The sequence below is a fragment of the Salvelinus namaycush genome, chromosome 29, assembly GCF_016432855.1.
Source record: "Salvelinus namaycush isolate Seneca chromosome 29, SaNama_1.0, whole genome shotgun sequence".
Lineage (NCBI taxonomy): Eukaryota > Metazoa > Chordata > Actinopteri > Salmoniformes > Salmonidae > Salvelinus > Salvelinus namaycush.
Window position 1 is genome coordinate 32,052,607 of NC_052335.1, and position 18,344 is coordinate 32,070,950.

At 42.1% G+C, this 18,344-nt stretch overlaps 1 protein-coding gene across 3 annotated transcripts; it reads right to left on the reverse strand.

Annotated features, from left to right (window-relative positions):
* Positions 1 to 340: 340 nt before the first annotated feature.
* Positions 341 to 13,824, reverse strand: LOC120024159 (cholesterol 24-hydroxylase-like). Of its 3 annotated transcripts, XM_038968325.1 has the most exons (16): positions 13,694 to 13,818; positions 13,540 to 13,545; positions 13,094 to 13,171; positions 12,903 to 12,984; positions 12,623 to 12,696; positions 12,315 to 12,401; positions 12,078 to 12,216; positions 11,684 to 11,797; positions 10,958 to 11,120; positions 7,100 to 7,165; positions 6,903 to 6,975; positions 6,189 to 6,309; positions 5,447 to 5,557; positions 1,532 to 1,620; positions 822 to 888; positions 341 to 646 (listed from the first exon to the last, which is right to left on the reverse strand). In XM_038968325.1, exons 3-16 carry the CDS (start codon positions 13,132 to 13,134, stop codon positions 491 to 493), a joined length of 1,383 nt encoding a protein of 460 aa, XP_038824253.1. In that variant the 5' UTR covers positions 13,135 to 13,171; positions 13,540 to 13,545; positions 13,694 to 13,818; the 3' UTR covers positions 341 to 490. The 3 variants fall into 3 exon arrangements, with proteins under 3 accessions (XP_038824253.1, XP_038824251.1, XP_038824252.1); XM_038968323.1 differs by having other exon boundaries at positions 13,540 to 13,824; XM_038968324.1 differs by having other exon boundaries at positions 6,189 to 6,273; positions 13,540 to 13,822.
* Positions 13,825 to 18,344: the final 4,520 nt, after the last annotated feature.

The following is an 18,344-nucleotide window of genomic DNA, read 5'->3' on the forward strand; positions in this document are numbered from 1 at the left end:
ACATAGAACCGTTATATTTAAGATATTATAAACTGGGTGGTTCAAGCCCTTATGCTGATTGGCTGAAAGCTGTGGTATATCAGACCGTATAGCACGGGTATGACAAAACATTTATCTTTACTGCTCTAATTACGTTGGTAACCAGTTTATAATAACAATAAGGCACCTCTGGGATTTGTGGTATATGGCCAATATACCACGGCTAAGGGCTGTATCCAGGCACTCTGCGTTATGTCGTGCATAAGAACGGCCCTTAGCCGTGGTATATTAGCCATATACCACACCCCCTCGGGCCTTATTGCTTGATTATATTATTTCACCATTGATACAAAAAATAAACAATTGTTCAAAATCGATTTATTAAAAATAGCTAGATATTTGAATAAGCTGCTTCATTGAAAGAAAGAGGTAATTTGCTCCACTAGGAAGTGTAAGGAATAAGACAAGTAAGTTATAGAGAAGTACTAGTCATGTTCAGGCCCCAGTCAGGTCAGGCTGCGGGTGTCTGTCCTCTGTGTCTGATGTTACACACCACTCCACTCTTTGGTCTCAAAGACCCAGTGTCCAGGATGTCAAAGGACTGGCCAGGCAGCAGGCTGACATCAAACCTCTGGAGCAGCTTGGCCATCACTACCTTGGCCTCCATCTGTGAACAACAGATCTCTTTAAAAGGATGACAAATCTGGTGTGCTCAACTATAAAGAAGTCTAAATTGGAGGCAGAAGTCCAGGAGTAATCTAACTAGGATGGATAATAGGATCAGCAGAGAACACTCCCAAATAAAGTTGTTTCAATGTATTTCATATGGACAGTCTGCTCACCTGTGCGAAGCTCTGTCCCAGACATGAGCGTGGTCCCAGGGAGAAAGGGTAGTAGCAGTAATAGGGTCTTCAGGACAGAAACAAACACAACATGTCTGTTAGCTCTTAAAGAGTGACTGAATGCACAGATTCCAAATGTGTTTTTCTGTTGCTCATTAAGAGAAATTAGGAGGGTGTATCCTCAAAATAGTCAGAATGAATCTAAGATAACTCAAGAAAGCTGTTATTAATTAGGGCATTTTTGTCGACAAGGTTTTAGTCGCGCAATTTTACATCTAGCTAAGGTGTTTGGTGCAGTATAAAATGCATAAATTGTTGTCTTATGTAAACAAAATCCGGTCCGCTGTGCTGCTGGGCAGGTCTGTCTCACTGTCTGTGTGTTGTGCCGTACCATTGGATGGAGCACAATCACCGCAGCTGTTTCTCTCGTGTTAGTGGGAAATGTTGAAATCAAAACCCAACACACATGTAAGTAATGATGAACTCTTGTACACAAATCTCACAAAACTCCTTTTTGGACGATACGGACTTAAATTAACCTACTTGCACCTTTTAGTCAATTTTGGCACTGGAAGAAATGTTTCTGGCTAATATCGATGTCACATATGCCGTTTTCAACGAGAGAAGTTGATTCGAGTTCAGTTCTGCTTTAATCAATTCAAATGTTGTAAAGAAACAATAAAACAATAAAAACGTATCGTGTGACTTACTTGGCAGCGTCTGGATGGAACCTCTCTGGGTCAAACTTCAGTGGGTCCTCAAAGAACTTATCCAACCTTCCACAGACATACGAATTGAACTGTAAACAGACAAGATAGGGGGCAAACTGTCACCTTAGAGAAATAAAAAGGCTCTCTATTTGGTTAGGTCAGGGTGTGATTTGGGTGGGCATTCTAGTTTTCTATTTCTTTGTTGGCCGGGTATGGTTCCCAATCAGAGGCAGCTGTCTATCGTTGTCTCTGATTGGAAATCATACTTAGGCAGCCTGTTTTTCCACCCTAGTTTGTGGGGAGTTGTTTTGCACAGTAGCTGAGAGCCCTGCAGAACTTTACGTTCGTTTATATTGTTTTGTTGTTTTGACGGTATTTCATTATTAAATTATCATGAATACTTTCCACGCTGCGCTTTGGTCTCACTCATTCAACGACGGTCGTAACACAAACAAAAGATTTAAGACAGTTTAGTAAATAAAATGAGTGCTGAGGTGTTGACTACACTGTTAAAATGAAGGGAATTGTAACACCTAAACTAGTGGCAACTGAGCTGCCACCAACTTGAAGGAGACAAAACCATATCTTTGCTGGAGTATTTAAACACATCATCCTGAGATGTTTTGAAACATTACTTGGTGTGTTGTAACAGCACTAAATCAAATATTGTGCAACACCTTGCCAGGGACTGGGAGCACTAACACTATTTTGGTGTTTCGAGTTCTGTCTAGTGCAGAACTAGATCCCTTTATCTGGTGTCTTAATGTTTAACATTGTGTTATGTATTTGATCATTTACCATGATACTGTATACCATTTTGGCATGCATTGTCAAGCACAGTGTTCAAACCACCAGCAGTAACTGGAGGTTGAACTGCAAGCACCGAGGACTCTGCAGTTACCTCTTCCTCTGAAACTCATGAATGTGAGAATGGGTGCTGTCCTCACTGAACGTCAAATTGTCTGGTTGGTTTTGATATCCGTTCATCATGATCCATTACACTGCACGGCACAACAAACTGCTTAATACCAATATAGAAATACAGTCTTCCTTCTTCAAACATGTAAACAACATTGTGTGAAAGAATCATAGTCTAAAAATGTTGAATTACCCACAATCCTCTAAAAACAGTCATGCGTTAAGATAAGAAATGCAATGTGATTAAAACCAAAGACTTCCAATGAGTTCAATCAATCTATTGTCTCTCACTTTGGTTATCCTCATAAAAGATTATTACATTTTGAGTAACATTAAATCAAATTTGTCACATGCGCCGAATACAACAGGTGTCACGTTCCTGACCTTATTTCCTTTGTTCAGTCTTGTTTAGTTGGTCAGGACGTGAGCTGGGTGGGCATTCTATGTTATGTGTTTCTATGTTTGGTTTAGGGTTGTCAACTAGCCTGATATGGTTCTCAATCAGGGGCAGGTGTTTTACATTTCCTCTGATTGGGAACCATATTTAGGTAGGCTGTTCTCACTGTGTTTGTGGGTGATTGTTCCTGTTCATTGCGTTCTTCGTTGTCTGTATGTTCACATGTTCAGGTCTGTAGCGTCGTTAGTTTCATTTTCTGTTTATTGTTTTTGTTCGTGTTGTTAAGTGTTTCCAATAAATATGGAAACATACCACGCTGCGCTTTGGTCCTCCTCTTCCACCTAACGACGAGCGTTACAACAGGTGTAGTCCTTACCGTGAAATGCTTACTTACAAGCCCTTAACCAACAATGCAGTTAAGAAATAGAGTTATTTACTAATTAAAGTAAAATGAATCAAATCAATCTAAAAGTAACACACTATGAAAAGCCAACTGACATTTACTCCTGAGGTGCTGACTTGCTGCACCCTCGACAACTACTGTGATTATTATTTGACCATGCTGGTCATTTATGAACATTTGAACATCTTGGCCATGTTCTGTTATAATCTCCACCCAGCACAGCCAGAAGAGGACTGGCCACCCCTCATAGCCTGGTTCCTCTCTAGGTTTCGGCCTTTCTAGGGAGTTTCCTAGCCACCGTGCTTCTACACCTGCATTGCTTGCTGTTTTAGGCTGGGTTTCTGTACAGCACTTTGAGTTATCAGTTGATGTAATAAGGGCTATATAAATACATTTGATTTGAATAAATGTACATAACAATAACGAGGCTATATACAGGGGGTAAGGTAGGGCTACTGAGTCAATGTGCGGGGGTACAGGTTAGTCAAGGTCATTTCTAAGTGATTATGCATAGATAGTAAACAGCAAGGAGCAGTGTAAAAACAAAGGGGGATCAATGTTAATAGTCCAGGTAGATTAATTGTTCATTAAATTGGATTTACATTACATTGGTGAAATGAAATTAAAAAATCCTTGAAAAAAACTTGCATACTTTTGGGGGTATTTTTACTTTATTGAGACAGTTCTGAAATTACAGAGGGGATACAGACAATTGGGAGAAACAGATTGAAGGGTTGGGGTGGGGAATTGAACCCTGGTCTACAGTGAGGAAGGAGTGACCTGTCTTAACCAGGTGTGTTACCTCTAGACCACAGGCTCTGCATGACTTATATTCATTTTTATTAAATATATGTTGGTAGTTTTTTAGTTTCAATTTCAATTCAGCCCAGAATAATTTTTACAGTGTGGCCGAGTAGTTAAAATTTCAACTAAATGTACCATGTATTTTTATTTATTATTAACTTTTTACCCCTTTTTCTCCCCAATTGGTAGTTACAGCCTTGTCCCATCGCTGCAACTCCTGTACGGACTCGGGAGAGGCGAAGGTCGAGACCCATCAGTCCTCCGAAACACGACCCTGCCAAGCCACACTGCTTCTTGACACACTGCTTGCTTAACCCGGAAGCCAGCCGCACCAATGTGTCAGAGGAAACACCGTCCAACTGGCGACCGTGTCAGCTTGCAGGCGCCCGGCCCGCCACAGTAGTCGCTAGAGCGCGATGGGACAAGGACATACCGGCCGGCCAAACCCTCCCCTGACGACGCTGGGCCAATTATGCGCCGCCTCATGGGTCTCCCGGTCACGACTGGCTGCGACACAGCCCGGGATCAAACCCGGGTCTGTAGTGACGCCTCAAGCACTCCACTCTGGAGCGCAAAATGTGCCATGTTACTGCCCCTCCTGTTTCTAACCTGTCTAAGTAAAGCATTAAAAGAAAAGAAGTGGAATTCCACCCCAAAAAATTATCCTTAGGCCCTTATCATCAATCAATATTTAGGCTATAAACCATTTGTATTTCTAAACCATTGATTGTATGAGAAACACCGTTTTTTAGTTTTGATGCTGCCTTTCACATGAAACCCCAAAAAGTGTTTCACACCAATATTCAAGTTGAAAACCCACTTTGGTTGTTTCAGAGTTCCTACAATTCTGTTTTAAAACACATTCTGTGTATTAAAACATTTACATTGGGTTCACATTCAAAACACCCAGATCTCAGCTTAGGTGCTCTACCTGTCATAGTTCCATTACACAATCAGGGTGTTTTGAGACATTTTATGTTTACAGTGTAACAGAAGAAAAGTCAATGATAGAAAAATTCTAAATCTATCCATTAAATAAATGGGAGCCATACTGGCTTAGACAAGGCTACTTCATTCCTTTACTACATTGAGGTATGAGCCATACTGGCTTAGACAAGGCTACTTCGTTCCTTTACTACATTGAGGTATGAGCCATACTGGCTTAGACAAGGATACTTCATTTACTACATTGAGGTATGAGCCATACTGGCTTAGACAAGGATACTTCATTCCTTTACTACGTTGAGGTATGAGCCATACTGGCTTAGACAAGGACACTTCATTCCTTTACTACATTGAGGTACCACAGCGTATCACGTTACACCACAACTACACTTAGAGATATTATCATACAACAACACTCATCCACATTGTTTTTGAGGTGACTACTCACGAAGCATGAGACTCCTGCTGGGATGGGGATGCCGTTGATGACGATGTCGTTGGGGATGAAGCGAGAAGTGCCTGGTGCTGTAGGGTACAACCTTAGAGTCTCCTTCAAAACCTGACGGGGGGGAGATGATATGAATCAAACACACCATGCTGATTAATTAACGATGTGAAGCGTTACCTGACCCGAGACTTGAACACTTGCGTTAGCTCCCTGAGGTACATTCCACTGGGCACATACGTCAATTCAACGTCTAGTTTTGATTTATATTTGATTGAGTTGTCAACATGAATTAAACGTGAAATCAACAAAACATTTCACCATGTCATTGGATTTAAGTTAAAAGTTGGGTGCAAAAAGACGAAATGGCCTCGTCTTTTTGCAAATCCAATCGGTTTTCCACGTTGATTCAGCGTCATCGCATAGATGCTTTTTAGTTGAAATGACGTGGAAACAATGTCGACAACCAGTTGTTGCCCAGTGGGATGTAATAGGCTTTAGCTCAGCCGGCTAAAACAGTCTTGTAGCATTCAGACGAACCGGGTTTACATCCAGTTGGTCACAGTTAACTGCAGTTAATATAGTACAAGTATAGTTGAGATGGCACCGACAGAAATGGCAGCTCTGCTTCTAGCTCCTAAGCAACTTTGCAGAATTGCTTTTTTGTACAGTATGAAATAGTATACTAGATAATTAGTAATGACAAGACAACACAAAATTGACATGGGACAGGTAGATCATTTACCTGAGACAGGTAGGTCATTTCCCCCAGGTCGTCGAAGTTGATTTCCTGTTTCATCCCGAGGACGTCATCCACTTCCTGCCTCACCCTGGAGAGGTCAGAGACACTCACAAACTCAACCAACCTGTTTTTATTACAGAAATGATCAATAACCAAAATATAAATTATGAAAACAAGTCCTACTGTCACGCCCTGATCTGTTTCACCTGTCCTTGTGATTGTCTCCACCCCCTCCAGGTGTCGCTTATTTTCCCCAGTGTATTTATCCCTGCGTTTCATGTCTCTGTGCCAGTTCGTCTTGTATGTTTCCAATCAACCAGCAGTTTTCCTGTTCTCCTGCTTTTTGCATTTTCCTTTTTTTAGTCCTCCCGGTTTTGACCCTTGCCTGTTTCTGGACTTTGTACCCACCTGCCTCATCATTCTGCCTGCCTTGACCACAAGCCTGTCTGCCACTCTGTACCTCCTGGACTCTGATCTGGTTTTGACCTTTTTGCCTGTCCACAACCATTCTCTTGTCTACCCCTTTGGATTAATAAACATTGTAAGACTCCAACCATCTGCCTCCTGTGTCTGCATCTGGGTCTCGCCTTGATAGTACGAACTAGCACGGAGAGACAGGAAACACAGGGATAAATACACTGGGGAAAATAAGCGACACCTGGAGGGGGTGGAGACAATCACAAGGACAGGTGAAATAGATCAGGGCGTGACACCTACTTCGTCAATATCTCTGGCAGCCTTCCCAGTTCCATGATGGCAAAAGCTAGTTGATTGGCTGTTGTCTCTTGCCCTGTCAAGATTAAAACAACAAAAACACTGTCACTTTTGTTTCTTCAAACTTCAATTGTGCGGGAAAAACTATATTAGTAAGATGGAATAAAAGAAAGAATAGCGCTTATTTCAGGGAGACGTACCAGCAATGAAGAACGTCACAAAGTTGTCCAGCATAAGCTCCTCATCATCGTTTGCTATGTTTTCCTCTGAAATGATGGAAATATATCAGTTTACAGCATTGAGACAGTAGTGCTACTCAGGGCCCGATTAAGAACTCATAGGCACCGTGCCAAACACACTTTTAAGACAATACGTTGGTGTTTCCTTTATTTTGGCAATTTCTTGTTTTTGCCTTATGTATGGGCTTAGGCTTGCAGCTTATTTCATTTTCTTTGTATTAATCAGTTATCCAATCAAGGCAGTTAATCCAATTAATCACGGTACTCCATTTTGTTTATCTGTCGGCCCCAGCCTCGAACTCAGGCCCTGTGTGTAGTTAACTGACCCTCTCTGCCCATTCATCGCCATTTTACCTGTTGTTGTTGTCTTATCTGATTAGCTGTTGTTGTCTTACCCATTGTTGTCTTAGCTAGCTCTCCCAATCAACACCTGTGATTGCTTAATGCCTCGCTTTATGTCTCTCTCTGATGTCAAAATGCCTTGTATACTGTTGTTTAGGGTAGTTATCATTGTTTTATTTTACTACGGAGCCCCTAGCCCCACTCAACATGCCTCAGATACCTCTTTTGTTCCACCTCCCACACATGCGGCGACCTCACCTAGCATAACTAGTGCCTCCAGAGATGCAACCTCTCTCCTCGTCACTCAATGCCTGGGTTTACTTCCACTGTACCCGCACCCCACCATACCCGTCTGTACATTATGCCCTGAATGTATTCTACCACGCCCAGAAATCTGCTCCTTTTATTCTCTGTCCCAACGGACTAGACGACCAGTTTTGATAGCCTTTAGCCGTACCCTCATCCTACTCCTCCTCTGTTCCTCGGGTGATGTGGAGGTTAACCCAGGCCCTGTGTGTCCTCAGGCGCTCTCATTTTTTGACTTCTGTAACCGTAAAAGCCTTGGTTTCATACATGTTAACATCAGAAGCCTTATTTTACTCACTGCTTTAGCACACTCCGCCAACCCCGATGTCCTTTCCGTGTCTTGAATCCTGGCTTAGGAAGGCCACCAAAAATTCTGAGATTTCCATACCCAACTACAGACATTTTCCGTTGAGATAGAACTGCCAAAGGGGGAGGAGTTGCAATCTACTGCAGAGATAGCCTGCCAAGTTCTGTCATACTTTCCAGGTCTATGCCCAAAAAGTTCAAGCTTCTAATTTAAAAAATGTATCTCTCCAGAAATAAGTCTCTCACTGTTGCCACCTGTTATAGACCCCCCTCAGCTCCCAGCTGTGCCCTGGACACCATATGTGAATTGATTGCCCCCCATTTATCTTCAGAGTTCGTTCTGCTAGGTGACCTAAATTGGGATATGCTTAACACCCCGGCCGTCCTACAATCTAAGCTAGATGCCCTCAATCTCACACAAATTATCAAGGAACCCACCAGGTACAACACTAAATCCGTAAACATGGACACCCTCCTAGATATTATCCTGACCAACTTGCCCTCCAAATATACCTCTGATGTTTTCAATCAGGATCTCAGCGATCCCTGCCTCATTGCCTGCATCCATTATGGGTCCGTGGTCAAACGACCACACCTCATCACTGTCAAACGCTCCCTAAAACACTTCTGCGAACAGGCCTTTCTAATCAACCTGGCCCAGGTATCCTGGAAGGATATTGACCTCATCCCGTCAGTAGAGGGTGCCTGGTTGTTCTTTAAAAGTAATTTTCTCACCATCTTAAATAAGCATGCCCCTTTCAAAAAATGTTGAACTAAGAAGAGATATAGTCCTTGGTTCACTCCAGACTTGACTGCCCTTGACCAGCACAAAAACATCCTGTGGCGTACTGCACTAGCATCGAATAGTCCCCACGATATGCAACTATTCAGGGAAGTCAGGAACCAATACACAGTCAGTTAGGAAAGCAAAGGCTAGCTTTTTCAAACAGAAATTTGCATCCTGCAGCTCTAACTGGGACACTGTAAAGTCCATGGAGAATAAGAGCACCTCCTCCCAGCTGCCCAGTGCACTGAGGCTAGGAAACACTGTCACCACCAATAAATCCACGATAATTGAGAATTTCAATAAGCATTTTGCTATGGATGGCCATGCTTTCCTCCTGGCTACCCCAACCCCGGCCAACAGCTCAGCACCCCCCGCAGCTACTTGCCCAAGCCTCCCCAGCATCTCCTTCACCCAAATCCAGATAGCAGATGTTCTGAAAGAGCTGCAAAACCTGGACCCGTACAAATCAACTGGGCTAGACAATCTGGACCCTCTCTTTCTAAAATGATCTGCCTCCATTGTTGCAACCCCTATTACTAGTCTGTTTAACCTCTTCTCTGATTCTTTGATCCACCTCTATGCAGATGACACCATTCTGTATACATCTGGCCCTTCTTTGGACACTGTGTTAACAATCCTCCAAACGAGCTTCAATGCCATACAACACTCCTTCCGTGGCCTCCAACTGCTCTTAAATGCAAGCAAAACTAAATGCGTGCTCTTCAACCGATCACTGTATATAGATTTTTCTATTGTTATTGACTGTACTTTTGTTAATCCCATGAGTAACTCTGTGTTGTTTTTTGTCGCACTGCTTTGCTTTATCTTGGCCAGGTCGCAGTTGTAAATGAGAACTTGTTCTCAACTGTCCTACCTGGTTAAATAAAGGTGAAATATATATATATTTTTTTTCATCTGTGGAGATGGGAGAACCTTCCAGAAGGACAGTCATCTCTGCAGCACTCCACCAATAAGGCCTTTAAGGTAGAGTGGCCAGAACGAAGCCACTCCTCAGTAAAAGGCACATGACAGCCCGCTTGGAGTTTTCCAAAAGCCACCTAAAGACTCTCAGACCATGAGAAACAAGATTCCCTGGTCAGATGAAACCAAGACTGGACTATTTGGCCTGAATGTCTAGCGTCACGTCTGGAGGAAACCTGGCACCATCCCTATGGTGAAGCATGGTGGTGGCAGCATGTTTTTCAGCGGCAGGGACTGGGAGACTAGTCAGGATCGAGGCAAAGATGAACGGAGCAAAGTACAGAGATATCCTTGATGAAAACCTGATACAGAGTGCTCAGGACCTCAGACTGGGGTGAAAGTTCACCTTCCAACAGGATAACGACCCTAAGCACACAGCCAAGACAATGCAGGAGTGGCTTCGGGACAAGTCTCTGAATGTCCTTGAGTGGCCCAGCCAGAGTCCAGACTTGAACCCGATCGAACATCTCTGGAGAGACCTGAAAATAGCTGTGCACCGACGATCCCCATCTAACCTGACAGAGCTTGAGAGGATCTGCAGAGAAGAATGGGAGAAACTCCCCAAATACAGATGTGCCAAGCTTGTAGCATCATACCCAAGAAGACTTGATGCTGTAATTGCTGCCAAAGGTGCTTCAACAAAGTACTGAGTAAAGGGTCTGAATACTTATGTAAATGTGATTATTTCAATTTTTTAAATTAGCAAACATTTCTAAAAACCTGTTTTTGCTTCATCATTATGGGGTATTGTGTGTAGAATGATGAGGGGAAAAAACGATGTAATCAATTTTAGAATAAGGCTGTAACGTAACAAAATGTGGAAAAAGTCAAGGGGTCTAAATAATATATAGTGTATACATTTCCCTTTTTTGTTGAAAATATAATTTATTTTTTATTTTGCTGCCTCTTGGGCCCCCCATGGGCCTGGGCCCAGGGACTTAAGCCCCAGTAAGTCCCTGCATTAACCTGGTGCTACTGAACCTCATCAATAACATCACTGTTTTAGCAAGTCACATGCAGAGTCACAGGTAAAAGGTCTCCAATGTTAGCCTGGTCCCAGATCTGTACAGATCTAGGATCAGGCTACTACAACATGCCTTTGCCAGCCGTCTTGAGGATCTGTGTGAGGATGTCTTTTGGAACGTCCTCTCCGTTTTGGATGGCCATTTTCCTCTCGTTGATCCACTGTCTGCCTGTCGAACGCAGCAGCTGACAAGACTTCTTCACCTCGTTGATGAACTTCTTGTTCTTTGGGTATAACTACATATGTAGGATCTTAATTTGATTACTCTTTTTAAATTATGTGAATTTTCCTGCACAGCAGGAAATGCAAATGTGTGTATTGAATGTTTAAAGAGGCTTGTAAAGTTTGTAATTTCCACTTAAAAATGTCAGACTTGATATGCCCTGATGTAAAATGTATCAACCCCTACAAAAACAAAAAATGTCCATTAATTATAATCCACATAATAATTCACATTTCTGTTGCTGCAGGATTATTTTCCTGCTGTAGCAAACGAGCTCAAAATAAAATCCTACATCTTTAGAGATATGTCATCCGACCATTTATTTAAATTCCATCTAGGGACTGTGACGCTGTAAAACGCATTATGGTGCATTTAGCCACATCTTACAGGCTTCCTACATGGAAAGATGACAACAAGAGACTAGAACAAACTGTTCATGAGTGTCAATGTTTTCACTGTATTTGTTTCTTATAAAATAGGATTGTATCTGATGAAACTGTAGGATTTCAAATAGATAAATTCAATAAGCCATCGTTCTCGAGAAGCATCACTAACATACTTGATGTCATTATTTACCTGGAAGGTGAAGTCTCTGAGATAGTGGATCGCTCCCTTCAGACACATCTCTATAGCGTTGGGGAACGGAGAGTCACTCTCCTTCAACAGATCCAGCTCCACTCCAAACGCCACCTACAGATGATACAAAAACAGAGGATTGACAACATCTTACAACATGATAGGGTAAAACTCCTGGTTCTAGTTATGCTAATTATAGCTAGCACATTGGCATGGTGAGACTAAATTGTATATAGCTTAGGTAATGAGTGTGTTATCAGTTGTCATAAGCAGAAAACTGCCTGTTATGACAATTTTTTACTGTCAGATATACAAACAAATGTAGCTTTATAAGAGTAAGAATAAAGCATAAGGGCAGTGTGGTGATCTGATGGGAACAGGAAGTGACCGTTACCTTAGTGATGACATCCAGTGTTACACAGTTGAACATGTGGTGCATGTTGGCAGCTGTGTTGGTATCAGCCATGTCTGCCAGTTTATCCATCAGCTTCTCTGCCCTCTCGTTGAACGCACCCATCTGACCCCGCAGGTACCTAACAATACACAGCAATGATGGATGGATGAACAGATGGATGGCTGGATGGATTGATCAATTGATTATTACACCATGTGAAATGGATAAGTGACTTACAGACTGCTAAAGGCAGGGTCCATTATTCTTCGCTGTTTGTACCACTCATCATGATTCTGTGCTGTGACCAGGCCATTTCCAAAAAACCTATGAAGAAGAAGGACAACAGAGTATTTACCCTAAGACTGAATTAACTGACCAGTGACCAAGTTGTCCCGGTTGAATGTCTATATGCTCTGTAGGCTACGCATGCGATAACAAGCATTAGGAGGGATTGTGTTGAAAGAGTTTGTACCAACCAAAACATTGACACAATAAGTAGTAGTAGGAAGTATATTTAGATAACATTAATTATACAGAGGACTCACCTCTGTCCAAACAGGTTGAAGAGACGCTTGTAGAACAGTGGGGCTTTGGGGTACTTAGGTGACATCAGGACTTCCTGTGGAGACAAAGCAAAGTGTCAGATTGAAGGGGAATTGGGGTAATGGGTTATTTTACAGCACTTTAAATTCAGAAATTAACATGGTAAAATGTATGATTACACTAATCTTGGTTAACCCAGAACTAAAATCTTGCTTAATTTGGTCAGGTGTTTACGTAGTCAGTCCATCAGAGATTATAATTATAGTAATTTCACAGGTTTACCTTGGTGGTATCAGGACAGGTCACACACAACATCACAACATGCATACCGTTGATACGGTAGACCGGTCCATATGTCTCAGCCCTGTCAAAGATAGAATAGATCTTTATTGTCCCGGGAAAAACAACACCTGATCATGTGTATGTGTGTGCGTGCGTGTATGTCGACTGCTGCTCAATAGCATTCAACTCACCATTCCAGGAATTTGTCGTGGATAACTCGATCATTGCTCATCTCCCTCTGAATGGTTGGTAAATGTCCAAATAAAAAACTGGGGAGAACAAGAGACGAATTAATCCATAAATGAAAAATAAGGGGGATTGGAAATGATGCAGACAATTACATTGATGGAAGCAACATTCTTTCCGCAATATTAAGCTCATCCACCCCCAATTTTTTTTTTTTTTTTTTTTTTTAAATTTTTTATAAATAAAATTAAATAAGAACTTTATGACATGAGTGATACCTTCACCTAGTGAAAATGAAAATGCAGGTGAAACAGCGACCCTGACTGTTGAGGTTAACTTTCACCTAGTTCCTTATCAACAAATCCGATGCGTTGTCACTCGATATAGTTGAAAATAACTTTTAGGTACAGCATTTTAAAATAAATATTCAAGTTACATCATACTGACTCACCTATCCCTTGGTGGTCCCGGTATGTGATCATATTTCAGATGAATATATTTTATGTAAAGACAAAAACAGAGAAATGCGATGAAAATCAATCCAAGCAGGCAAATAAGCAAATAACCGATCCAACCTGCAAAGAAAGGGAAAAGTGCCATATTACCAAAGACTAGATAGCTCGCGGTGACCCTGCAAACCAGTTAAGTGGTCGTTTTTTTTAACAGAATTTGGTCACCCGTAGTACTAGTAGTAGAGAGGCATATGTGAAGCGAGATGGTTTACTCTGCATAAAATATGTCCACGTTAAGCAGATCGTTAATTATTAATTAGTTTTGGAGTGGCTGCGGTTCCGCATTTTCTGGAACCCCACTTGTATGGAGCAAGATAGCTGCCAAAAGGTTGAATATACATATCGTTAGGAATGTAAGAAAATCCATATGTAAATTGTAAGGATGGTAAGAAAAGCCATGCGTGAAACATGAAATGTAAACGTTAAAATAGATCTGTAAACGTACAGATGTTCCGACTATGAATGAACATTTACATGTTCAATTCTTACTTTACAACTCCCTTCACTCGGTAATAGATCTTTTAAATACAGTGCATTCGGGAAAGTATTCAGACCCCTTCCCTTTTTCCACATTTGTGACTCGTTTCAGGAAACTAGACATATGTCGCAGGTCACTACTTAACAGGAGAGCCGTTTGAACGTAAACTTATTTTTTTAATCAAAATGCGTTTTGGGGCAGAAATGCCTTCTTGAACATGTAAACTTGCATGTGCCTTACAAACAAACTTGTATGCCATCTGTAAATACGAATACAATTGTTAAATTACGAGCCTAGTTGGTTTAGCCACAGAACAAGTTGACAAGCTTCCCGCAAGCCATGATAGGCTGAGATAATGAGTGGCCTGGACATGCCGAGAGATGAGTTTGGATTGGTCTGCCAAATAGCACACTTCTGTCTATTTGAGCTGGTCAGTATGTCTAGGTAATCCTGTCTAACGCAGATTTTTTACATCTATACATCTATTGTGTAATAAAACTGCTTAAGTGTTGCTCTCCACTTTCTGGACGACCAAGTTTTGAAATTAGTGATAATCAAGCATGATAGCCAAGGAGATGGAGAAAACACCTGTCTCCATATTCCATCTTCAAACTAAGGGTAACCATGGCATCTGACAGATGTGTCCATCCATGAATGATGTGCACGGGTAAGATAGTCTAGCTAGCTACATTTTCAGATATTACACGTTTCTAATTTTGACAGAAAGTGGTTTCATTTCAAGTTAAAGTGTACTGTTAGCTAGCTAGCTAACGTTAACTGGCTGGCTCGCTAGATAACGTTACATGTATGATCGTATTATTTGTATCTCAGAGCCATTTGCTTGGCTAGCTGTAGCCTAATGTTAGCTAGCTAACATTGAACCTGGTTAGTTAGCTACCTGCAGATTCATGCAGGGTAGTAACATCATGAGTTGGGATTATGGTTCATTGTTTACCTAGCTAGCTAGCTACATGTCTTAACAAAAGACTCCACTATGCAAGTAACCATTTCGGGTGCGTTTGTAAATTAAATCTGGCCATCTTTCAGAGCACTCTCGTCTGAGTGTGCCAGAACACAGAGTAACTGATGAATTTATGAACACTCAACACACGTTCAATATGGCCGGTGTCAGTAAACGTCGGCAAAAAGCGTAATTCAATTGTTGCCAGCAGCACAGTTACAGGCACCAATGTTCTAGATAACATGAAAACAGCATAACCAGCTCTGCTTGGGTGTGTAATGTTCAGAGTGGTGTGTTCTCTCATTTGTGTCTGGAAGTAGCTAGCAAGCTAGCCAATGTTAGCCAGTTAGCTTGGGTGCTTGAGTGCCGTTATGAGGTCAGAACGTTTGGCGTACGGTGTGCGCTCTGAACGCTCCGAGAGCTAAACGCTCTGAATTTACGAACAGCACAGTTGCAGTCACCAACGTTCTGGATAACATAACATCTTAACCAGCTCTGCTGGGGCGAGTTATGTTCATTGAGCTGTTGTCTCATTTGTGTCTGGAAGTAGCTATCAAGTTCGCTTGGGTGCTTAACTGCTGTTGTTAGTACAGAATGCCCAGATCAACCCTTACAGAGATGGGTGGGGCTAAATCTTAAGAGGGTGTGAACGATTTTGTAGCTCTGAGTCTACTTTTATCCAATGTAAAAAACACAATTTCATTTGAGTCGGTTGGTCACATTTTGTCACGTTACAGCCTTATTCTAAAATGTATTAAATTAAATGTTTTCCTCATCATCTATCTATACACAATACCCCATAATGACGAAACGAAAACAGTTTTTTTTAATGTATAAAAAACAAAAAAACAGAAATACCTTATTTACATATAAAACTGAGCTCAGGTGCATCCTGTTTCCATTGATCATCCATGAGATGTTTCTACAACTTGGAGTCCACCTGTGATAAATTCTATTGTTTGGACATGATTTGGAAAGGCACACACCTGTCAATATAAGGTCCCACAGTTGACAGTGCACGTCAGAGCAAAAACCAAGCCATGAGGTTGAAGAAATTGCCAGTAGAGCTCAGAGACAGGATTGTGTCGAGGCACAGATCTGGGGAAAAGAACCAAAACATTTCTGCAGCAATGAAGGTCCCCAAGAACACAGTGGCCTCCATCATTCTTAAATGGAAGAAGTTTTGAACCACCAAGACTCTTCCTAGAGCTGACCACCGGACCAAACTGAGCAATCAGGGGAGGGCCTTGGTCAGGGAGGTAACCAAGAACCTGATGGTCACTCTAACAGAGCTCCAGAGTTCCTCTGCGGAGATGAGAGAACCTCCCAGAAGGACAACCATCTCTGCAGCACTCCACTAATCAGGCCTTTATGGTAGAGTGGCCAGACAGAAGCTACTCCTTAGAAAAAGGCACATGACAGCATTCTTGCAGTTTGCTAAAAGAAAATTAAAGGACTCTGACCATGAGAAACAAGATTCTCTGGTCTGATGAAACCAAGATTGAATTCTTTGGCCTGAATGCCAAGTGCCACGTCTGAGGGAACCTGGCACCATACCTACCGTGAAGCATGGTGGTGGCAGCATGCTGTGGGGATGTTTTTCAGCGGCAGGGACTGGGAGAATAGTCAGGATCGAGGCAAAGTACTGAACGGAGCAAAGTACAGATAAATCCTTGATGAAAACCTGCTCCAGAGTGCTCAGGACCTCAGACTTGGGCAAAGGTTCACCTTCCAATAGGACAACGACCCAAAGCACACATCCAAGACAACGCAGGAGTGGCTTTGGGACAAGTCTCTGAATGCCCTTGAGTGGCCCAGCCAGAGTCCAGACTTGAACCGAATCAAACATCCCTGGAGAGACGTGAAAATAGCTGTGCAGCAACGCTCCCTATCCAACCTGACAGAGCTCGAGAGGATCTGCAGAGAAGAATGGGAGAAACTCCCCGAATATGCATGTGCCACGATTGTAGCGTCATACCCAAGAAGACTCGAGGCTGAAATTGCTGCCAAAGGTGCTTCAACAAAGTACTGAGTAAAGGGTCTGAATACTTATGTAAATGTAATATCAGTTTTCAAATTTTTTAAATGGGCAAACTTTTTTTTGCTTTTGTCATTATGGGGTATTTTGAAAATGTTGGAATAAAGCTGTAACGTAACAAAATGTGGAAAAGGGCAAGGGGTTTGAATACTTTCCGAATGCACTGTCCAGGCTGCATCACATCCGGCCGTGATCTGGAATCCCATAGGGCAGCGCACAATTGGCCCAGCGTCGTCCGGGTTTGTTCCGGGGTAGCCCGTCATTGTAAATAATAATTTGTTCTTAACTGACTTGCCTAGTTAAATAAAGGTTACATTTTAAAAAATTAAAAAACTGTACAAACTTTTGCCAGTAATGTGGCATCTGCAAAGGACAAGAACCGAATGTAGCTAGTTGAATGTAACTAGTCGAATGTAGCTAGTCAATCTAGCAACTCTATCCCAGACGTTAGAGTAGCTTTGCAGCTTCCGGTTTCATTTCCCAAATAAAAGTCTAGAGCTTGTTTTTGAACTGCGTTCTATAATGACGTTATACCAGTCGATGGCGTAGTATAGGCTTGGGCCTTCAGCAAATGACTTGTGTGTGAAAGAGAGACACAGAAGAGCCTTGTCTAGAATCACCGTATGAGCTGCAAAATAGAAAGTATTTATGATTTAGGCTTGGTCTATGTTGGTGTTTCATTTACTGGAGAGTGAGACCAAATCATGGACACTGGACAGAGTGGAATCAAGTATAGCAAAAGGCAGTTTATTAAAGTCAAAGATATCTTGTCCGGCAGTTTAGCGTGACACGGACCTAATCCTATGGCTCTTAAGGAGTCAGCTGAAAAGGGTCCCTAAACAGAGATTACAGCAGATTTTATACATGGAACAATGTAGGTAGAATCTCTTCGTGTTGGTCTTCTGACTGGTCCTGAAGAGTTGGAGGCGGGTCTGCTCTGGCCATAGCAGTAGCCCCATTGGTGCACAGCAGAGTCCTCTGCTCTTGGCACCCGACCAGTAGAGATGGGAGTGAGGTGTGTGTGTTCATGCGATGATGAAATATTTGTGTGTCCAAGAGTCATGAGATAAGGGGAACTGTAACTGGCCGTTACTGTCTGGGGCTAGGGGGTTTCCTGATTAGAGGGATGTGAGCAATTACTTAAGTCAGGCGGTTTAGATTTGGCGCTCTATAACTGTTTTGTGCGGTTAGTGTCTTTGTGACAAAATGGGGAACCATGTGTTATGCAACATCAGTCTTATGTCTTAGCAATGGGGTGCGTTGTGCA

Bases quoted from the DNA above. Each gene is read 5' to 3' on its own strand.
- LOC120024159 (XM_038968323.1), bottom strand. From the start codon at position 13,688: ATGGCACTTTTCCCTTTCTTTGCAGGTTGGATCGGTTATTTGCTTATT. The intron at 12,697-12,902 runs GTAAACCTGTGA...TTGTCTCCACAG, and splicing joins CCTGTCCTGATACCACCAAG to GAAGTCCTGATGTCACCTAA. The intron at 12,217-12,314 runs GTAAGTCACTTA...GTGTATTGTTAG, and splicing joins GACCCTGCCTTTAGCAGTCT to GTACCTGCGGGGTCAGATGG.